This window comes from Ailuropoda melanoleuca, chromosome 3, assembly GCF_002007445.2.
Source record: "Ailuropoda melanoleuca isolate Jingjing chromosome 3, ASM200744v2, whole genome shotgun sequence".
Taxonomy (NCBI): domain Eukaryota; kingdom Metazoa; phylum Chordata; class Mammalia; order Carnivora; family Ursidae; genus Ailuropoda; species Ailuropoda melanoleuca.
The window spans coordinates 43,686,882-43,695,894 of record NC_048220.1 but is presented as its reverse complement, the minus strand read 5'-3'; the positions used below and the strand labels follow the sequence as shown (position 1 = coordinate 43,695,894).

The window sequence follows — 9,013 nt, the reverse complement described above, 5'->3', positions numbered from 1 at the left end:
TAGAATGAACTATAAAGCCTAATTTTCTTACATGTTTTTTAATTTTTTTGTCTTTGACCTGATTTTTTTTTGGGCCCAAACACATTCCTGTGATATTCAAAAGACTTCACTATAAGCATATTTAGTACCGTATTTAAGAGATTACTAATATTCTTAAGCTTTAAAAAATTGTTTTTGCTATGATACAGTTAAGTTCCAAGTGAATTTTACTATCATGGTGAAATTTTCAGATGGGATTCTAATCTCTGTAAAATTTCAGATTTTTCTGCTCCTCTTGGTTAAAGCAGGATAGGGAGCATTCAACCAACCCAAGGGTTTAATTTTGTCACTCACTTGTATCTTTATACCTCAAATATTATTCTTCTGGCTTGTACTCTAGGGTCTGTGGTCCCCTCTGTTCTTAAAGATGGACACAACCAGGTAGAAACAGGAGAGAAACCTATAGGATTCTTCGATATAAACAAATCCAGTGCTAATGTATTTCCTAATAACCAACAGAAACTTTGTGAGTTTGGAAAACATAATTTTGCTTTATGAATATATGTAAAACAACTGATATTATAACTTTGCGGTGAGGGGAAGATAGGGCACACTTCTAAACACTGGCTTATATTTTGGTGGGTTTATGTCTAATCACCCTGCTTTGAGTGGGTCAGTATTTCCCCAGAACACCCCTATCATATCCCTGTCCTCCTCTTTGAAACTTTCTCCTACTTCTGAAGCAAAAAAGAAAGTGTTCTTGTTACTATTAGGAGTCCTTCTGTCGTCTCACCTCAGGTTCTAGATATGATCGTAAAGGAAAAAATATGAAATATTTCAGGCATACTAGAATATAGAGAGAATATCATGAGGCTTGAGTACTCAACATCTCCCTTAAGAAATAGAACATTAGAAACACAAATGAAGCCCCTAATATGTTATTCCTGCCTCCTTAGAGGTAACCACTATTTTCATTCATGTTTTTATACTTTTGCTACATGTGTACATCATTAAAATAGAATGCTGTGTTGCATGTTTTAAATTTTTATATAGAGGGTTCCCTTTTTTTCACATTATTTTAAAGATAAGTTAACACATATAACTCTTTTTTTTTTTTTAAAGATTTTATTTATTTATTCAACAGAGATAGAAACAGCCAGGGAGAGAGGGAACACAAGCAGGGGGAGTGGGAAAGGAAGAAGCAGGCTCATACTGGAGGAGCCTGATGTGGGGCTCGATCCCATAACGCCGAGATCACGCCCTGAGCCGAAGGCAGACGCTTAACCGCTGTGCCACCCAGGCGCCCCAACACATATAACTCTTGTTTATCGATCTCCACTACACAGTATTCCATAGTATGGATATACAACAACTTAGTTATCCATTCTTTTGTTGATGCTTCAATGTGTATTTAGTACAGGTCTCCTTGAGCAATGTGTGAGAATTTCTTTAGGGGGCAGACCTAGGATTAGAATTTTTGGATAAATGGATATGTGTATCTTTAACTTCACCAGATATTGCCATGCTGCTCCAAAGATTGAATCATTAGCAGTGAAGCCAGCAATCTGTGTAACAAACCCTCTGGGTTCATGGTTTCAGGTTCAGTAATCTGGAAGTGAGGTGGTGGTGGCCGGGAGTATGGCAAGAATTTGCATTTCTAACATGTCTCCCAAGTGATACTGTTGCCACTGCAGTGTAATATCTGGGACCACATTTTGAGAACAAGTGCTCTAGAGAAAGTCTGTTGGATTACATTTGGAAAAAGAGAGTCAATGAGACACTATCTGAAAAGATGTGGCTGGTGAGGCTTTATTAGATAACTGAAAGTCAGCCTATGGTATAATTTGAGGATTCAGATTCTAGAAAAACTGAGTAAAACATAGATAATATATAGTAAATAACCAGTATAAGTCATTGTCATCAAAGGCTAAATTCTTGATGAGTTCTGTTGCTAGAACGGGACCTCTGCCTATGCTCCTGCTGTTGCTATGCTGAGAATGGCAGAGGAGTAGATAGACAGGTAGCCCCGTATGAGGCCAGTGTGTGCAGTAAGCATATTATTTAGTGTAACAGTGTCTTGATTACATCTATAAAACCCAGGCATTGGCTTAAGATGCAGGTGAGAGTATTCCCTTAGGGATTCCTCAAACATTAAGGCGCATGGGGTTACTGAGTCTTAACTGATTTGGCTATTTTTAGTTATTTATATCCAAAACAACAACAACAAAAATCAGTCTTTATATTATGTATTTTTTTTTAAATTTTATTTCAAATTTAGCAATGTGGTAACAGAATGCCAGGGAGGTTTCCCTTAAATACTCTTTCTTGCAAGAACTTCTTATAAAAAAAGTCTTGAAAACAAAGTCTTCACATATTTTAGGATAAAAAGACACACACAGGCTGGCACAGTCTACAAATAGTTAACATGTAAACTGGCAGGAAAGTTATTTTATTTCAGATTTAGCAATATAAAAGGTCAAATGAAGGGGAAAAAAACCATGTACCAGTAACCAAAAACATTTGCTTAAATCATTCTACAATTTACATAACAAGATAACTGTTCTTCAAAACCAGACAACAGGTTCGAAAATACTTCTTTTCACACCGTTATAAGTGATGTTGTTGGGAACAATGGCTGGTATAAGGCCATTTATTGCAGGCACATTTCTAGCTAGTTCCATTTAACATTATTGTCATTTTATCTTCTTTCTTTTTTCTCTCTCATCAGCTTTTTGCTTTCTTCTCGTCTTCTCTTATTCACTGGATTCCGAGGATCATAGATTTCAAATGTGTCTGAATCTTGCATGCTTGCATCTTTCACTTTTCTGGTTTTATCCTCAAACTGAAGTACATGCGACATCCTGAAGAGGGAAAGAGATGGTTCAGTGATTTTGGCTGGAGAACAGAAAGTAGAAATTTTATACTATACTGTCCTTGGCATAGTGAACCATGAGGGTACAGAACACCAACATGGGCTTATTGTTTATTGGTGCTTATACCACATGGAAACCAACTTCTCAGAAAACACTTAAATTTGGAAAACATGTCTGGGGTTTGTTCTGTTGCTTTGTATTTTTAGTAATGAGTCTCTCTGCCTCAGTCTTCACTTGAAGGTCCTTTCCTGATGGGAGGTTAAAGGAATTCTACCCAGAAGTGTTCCTTCAACTAAACCCAGAGCACATTTGCCAGCTTCCTTTAAAGAGCACACTCACTTAGAGTGGGCAGGGTTGCAGTGCAGAACTCCAGACAATAAACCAGCCCTATCTGATCTTTTTGTTTTCAGTAGTTAAAGGGATCAAGAGTCAGGAATGTGTTAAGAAAATTCTTGTTCAAATGGTGTTATGACTGCCTTTTTTGAGGAGCTTCAGGGTTAAAAAAAACGATTTTTTTGTGTGTGCAAAAGGAAACTAAGCTTTGGCATAGCTCCATGGACTAATTTCCTCCTCTTAATGTTGATTACAACAAATTTAACCATCCTGCTTTCCCACTTTATCAAATGCTTACTGGTCTTAAGGTATCAACATGTGCTTGAATCGTAAGTGGTCATAAGCCAGCTATCCTTAGCAGCAGGGAAATATGTAAGCGATTAGCTCTGCCCCCATTAGGAGGTGTCAGAAACAAATGGGGAAGTCAAAGACCAGATTTCAGGGCAGTTGAATGAAACTGGAAACAGAAAAGTTCAGTTTTGATATATAAACAAAACTACTAAGACTTTTCCCACTTGTTAGTTAAGCAATTTTAGAGTGGGCATACCCAACACTTTTATCGCAGCTGATAGTGCTAAATTGTCTATAGGATTAACACTCGCCATACACCCGTTGTAACTTTCACACGAAACCCAAATATTACATTAATTTCTTTTCCCCTATATAAGCGGAGATTTGGGCAGTAGGTACTAGCACAAATACCCCACCCCTTTTCCCTGCAGTATTACACATGCTGGGTGAAGTTTACTTATGTGATAAACTCTCATGGATATATTCAGATTTTGAAGAAAAGATTTTGGTGGGAAATAAAATGTTACAATATTAGTGGTACTGAGGATTCAGTCGCTACTGCTCTTGAGGGCTGACAAGTTGAGTCTTAACTACTATTCCCACCCCTTCCATCCCAGAAAAGCTTACTGGAATGCAATTAGTACAAGTGATAACATTATATACATGACCTAGAATCTACTTCAACTTACTACATGAGGTAAATCACATGCACATTTCTATTCTTTATTATTAATGTTATTTGCATCAAATTTCATAACTGATTTCAGTACATGAACATACCCTATCACCTGTCAGAACTGCTGACTTCTTACACTTCTCTTGCTTCAGTAAATATCCTTTTTTACAAAAGGCATCATATGAGATCTTGCCATTTAGAACATGGGTGGACCTAGGGGGTACTATGTTTACTGAATAAGTCAATGACAAATACCATATTATTTCACTTAGATGTAGAATCTAAAAAACAAATCAATAAACAAACAAACAGAATCAGACCTATAAATACAGAGAACAAACTTATGGTTGCCAGAGGGGAGAGGAGTGGGAGGATGGGCCAAATGGGTGAAGAGGCACGGGATGTACAGGCTTCCACTTAGGAATGAATAAGTCATGGAAATAAAAGACACAGCATTAAGGAATATAGTCAATGGTATTGTAATAGTGTTGCATGGTGACAGATGGTAGCTACACTTGTCAGCATAGTTTAAGGTATAGATAGTCGAATCACTATATTGTACACCTAAATCTAATGTAACAATGTATGGCATATATCTATATATACATATATATATACACACATACACACACGTACATATATAGAAAGAAAGAAAAACAAACAAAACAACAAAAAAAATCAGAAAGTATAGTAACCTCTTTACTATAGAAATTACAGTGGAAAAACCATGCTGACAGGTAATTTCAAGAATGGTGATACCGAGGCCCATGCTTCCTAAGTTTCCATTTTATTTTATTTTTTTTATTTATTTATTTTTAAAGATTTGACAGAGAGACAGCCAGCGAGAGAGGGAACACAAGCAGGGTGAGTGGGAGAGGAAGAAGCAGGCTCACAGCGGAGGAGCCTGATGTGGGGCTCGGTCCCAGAACGCCAGGATCATGCCCTGAGCCGAAGGCAGACGCTTAACGACTGCGCTACCCAGGAGCCCCTCTAAGTTTCCATTTTAAATTGTTTCTATCTTCTTTTAAAATGAGCAGGTATTTTTTAATGGAGGAAATAGAAAAAAGCGCTCTGAATTAAGCTTATGGTAACAGAATAAATAGCATCAATTTTATCATGGATAATCATATAATTTAGTAGGATAAATCTGTAGATTCTTTGTAGGAAGAGGAAGGTAGGGTATTCATAGGTTTTGATTACAACTTTTCAATGGAGATACTAATAAAATCCTAGAAGCTACAAATATGAAAAAAAAAAAAAAAGGAAATGCATCATAGGACCCTTACTTATTTAAATGGATTCCTCAAGTCTGATTTTCTTATGCTTTCACTTTCCTACAGTGACTAAGTATTAGCTTCTGAGAATAAAAAAATTCCAACTCCTAGAAAAAGGCTGATTGTTCTACATTCAAGGTAACAAAGGACAACCAGAAGCAGTTTGAAACACAACCAAACTAGATTTAACCAATTAATGATGATGTGCCTAGGCCTAAATGATCAGTGACAACTCAGTTCAGTAAATACACCTTTGAAAGCCAGCTAATCAGTGACAGCCTTATGCTTTTGATAGTTGACCAATCAGTGATGGACTCTCTAGTAAACATATTTCTGAAAGGCAGCCAATCACCGACAGTCTCTCGGCAGTAATGGAGCTACTGACGCTGATGTCGATTCCCAAATAATCCCTGACCCCAAAACTCTATATGAGATTTGCAACCCATTTTGCTCAGAAACTGGGCCTAAAAAAGCATAGCTTTTCCTTACTTAAGTAATAAATTAAACCTTTTGTTTCAGTTAATGAGAGGTGGTCTTTTTCTTTGACACTTCTTACAATCTGTACTGCATACTAAAAGTATACTTTTTAGGAATTGTAAGTGCATTTCCACTCCTGAGGAACAAGTTTTGAAGGGTGGCAGGATGTCCTTTTGAAGGTCCTTTACCACACATTGTGGGGAGTACAGACCCTGCACTGCCTTTCTGTAAATGTTTAGCAAACGATTCTTGTGCAGATACCTAAGCCAAAACCAGGAAGTAGCTCAAAACGACATGCCCTTTGAAACAATTTTATTCAATACTCCTGTATTGATAGTGAGAAATAAAACCACTGTCTTTAGCTAACTTATTAATATCTTTTTTTTTAAGATTTTATTATTTATTAGACAGAGATAGAGACAGCCAGCGAGAGAGGGAACACAAGCAGGGGGAGTGGGAGAGGAAGAAGCAGGCTCATAGCAGAGGAGCCTGACGTGGGGCTCGATCCCATAACGCCGGGATCACGCCCTGAGCCGAAGGCAGACGCTTAACCGCTGTGCCACCCAGGCGCTCCTAATATCTTTCTAAATACACATTTTTTCTATTTCAAAAATTATTGCTCTCTCTGTCCAAAAATACAGATGGATTTTTTGTAATATCCATTTCTATTAGGGACTGTCCACATTTCAAAAACGGCTTTACCAGAACTTATCAATTAAAACCTTATAGGCACCTTCCTCCTTTCTATCCCATGAGAATATCTTGCAATTATTGGATTTAGTTGGCTCTGGTATAAGAAATGAACTCTAGACATGTGAACAATAGCACAAAGTCCACAAAGAGAAACAGATTTTCCTACAAATCTGAAAAAAACAGAAAGCCGTAAATTAAAGTAGCTGTCTTTTTCAACTGTTTGTTTCATACACCACTGCACTAAACAAGTCCAACATTTTGATTAATAACAAACCTAAACCCAGAGGAAAGAAGGGGCTATCACCTTACAAACTACTTCAGCTTTAATATCATCATACTTAGCATGGCTGGTTACTCAGCAATAATATTTAATCTTTAATAGAAATAAAAGCATAATCAAAATGGTTCACCCATTTATCTTTCAACATGCTTTGGTCACTTCATTTTAAAAAGCAAAACAAAATAGTTATTATGATTTTCAGCATAATAAACTCCTGACCTATGTGCCTCCATAAATCACAGGCTGCATGAATTGAAAGCATGCCCACATTTTACAGTCTCCTGTGAGAATACACATGCAGACTTATACTACAGACTTAACTCAAGTACATTTACAATCTTGTATGTCCCAATAATTCAATGCTATTTACTCTGTGTCTGGTCATGGCCCAACAAGAGCAGGTTCATTTTTTGGAATTAACTGTACACTGATCATTTATATATGAACATTTTAGAACTTGCTCACTTGAAGGCAAAGACAAAAAGTTTAGTTCTGATTAATAAAAAAATTTATATACGCTCAGATTCTCAAATAAGAACATTGACTTTAGTGTGTTACAGAAACAAGGAGGCTTACATTTTCATTAAGGTTATTTAGTAGAATAAGGTTTTGTTTTGTTTTTTTCCCCCATATGGGGTTGTATGAACTTAAAAACAAAAGTAAACAATTGATTCTTTGAAAAGGACCTGGACCTTGACTAAACTCACTGATTTGACTTTCAGTTTTTAAAGTTCTCCCACAGTTGTGAAATAGATTAAGAAATGACAGCAATTAATATTAATGGAGAATACAAGAGAGGTATTTATTCTCAAACACACAGTAAGTAGTGCAATATAGAATTCCAGTATTAATAATTTGTTTCTAACTAAAATGCATTAAGATTACTTATATCATGTAAACAGCCATCTTTTTCTTTGGAAATTCTATAAACCACTTCTTTCCAAATCTCGCCAATTTAGGAACTTACCACCCCACCCTTAGACTTTTGTAGGTGTTCTGTTCTACATCTGTACTGTTTCTCCTTCTTCTAATCCTCCAAAGGTTCTAAAATAATCTTTAAAAATTTTTTAATTAAGTAGGCTTCACACCCAATATGGGGCTTGAACTCACAACCCTGAGATCGAGAGTCACATGCTCTACTGACTGAACCAGCCAGTTGCCCCTAAAATAATCTTTCTTATACATTTCTTTGACCAGGAATTATTGACTGTTGTATTAGACGGAACTACCTCAGCCGGACCCTTAAAACTCTCTAACAACTGCATCTTCCTATCTCACCAACCTTATTTCGTTTCTTTCATCATTTACCCTTTTGTAATTGTCTGTCTACTTAATTGTGAACAGACTGTCAGTTATTCGAGACGGTTTGAGTCTTGTTTACAGCTGTATTCCCAGTGCCGAGAATGGTGATTTGTGTTGTAAAGCAAAACCTCCAGATCCTTTGTACTGGCCAGGCCTGCTGGCTGGTACTAGCTGGTCTGCTAAACGAACACTTGACCTCCTTTTGTAGGCAAGGAATGTCTTTTATTTCTGTGATAAACTTTTAAAATGTCTAATAGCTCTGCAGAAAGTCTCATGCTCAGCATAAGCCCACCTTTTCATGACCTCTCATAGTTCAGCACGTACTGACTGCTGCTTTTCCACTGCGCTCCTATCACTTAACGGCTAGTTGTTACTCATAGACTGCAGTGGGGGCATGCCTTATGTTCTGTTCTACTGACTATGGTCCCTAATGTAAAACTAGATAGGTTTTTTAATTTTTAATTTTTTTATTAAGTAAACTCTGTGCAATGTGGGGCTTGAACTCACGACCCTGAGATCAAGAGTCATATGCCCCTCTGCCTGCGCCAGGCAGGTGCCCCTTGATAGATTTTTTTTTTTTTTAAAGCAGTTTCTCACAGACTAGTGCTAGAGCCCTGCATCAAATACACGCTGCACATCAGAATCATTTTGGTAGTTTTGAAAACTATGTCAGGCTTCTACGTCCAGAGGTATTGATTTAATTATGCTGGGATGGGGCCCCAGCATTGGTAATTAAATTGGTAATTAAAATTTTTTCCTGGTGATTTTAAAATACAGCCAAAGTTAAGACCACAGCACTGAAGTTTAAGAATCTTTACATTTTCACATTGATTTA

At 36.9% G+C, this 9,013-nt stretch overlaps 1 protein-coding gene across 2 annotated transcripts in view; it reads right to left on the bottom strand.

Moving 5' to 3' along the window:
- Nucleotides 1–2,221: 2,221 nt before the first annotated feature.
- The window catches only part of CWC27 (CWC27 spliceosome associated cyclophilin), a 185,198-nt gene continuing 178,406 nt past the window's right edge, over nt 2,222–9,013 (bottom strand). For both annotated transcript variants that reach the window (XM_034656282.1, XM_034656281.1), the window contains one exon: nt 2,222–2,840. In XM_034656282.1, the coding sequence (XP_034512173.1) occupies nt 2,678–2,840 (163 nt within the window). In that variant the 3' untranslated portion in view covers nt 2,222–2,677. The remainder of the gene's footprint in view (nt 2,841–9,013) is intronic.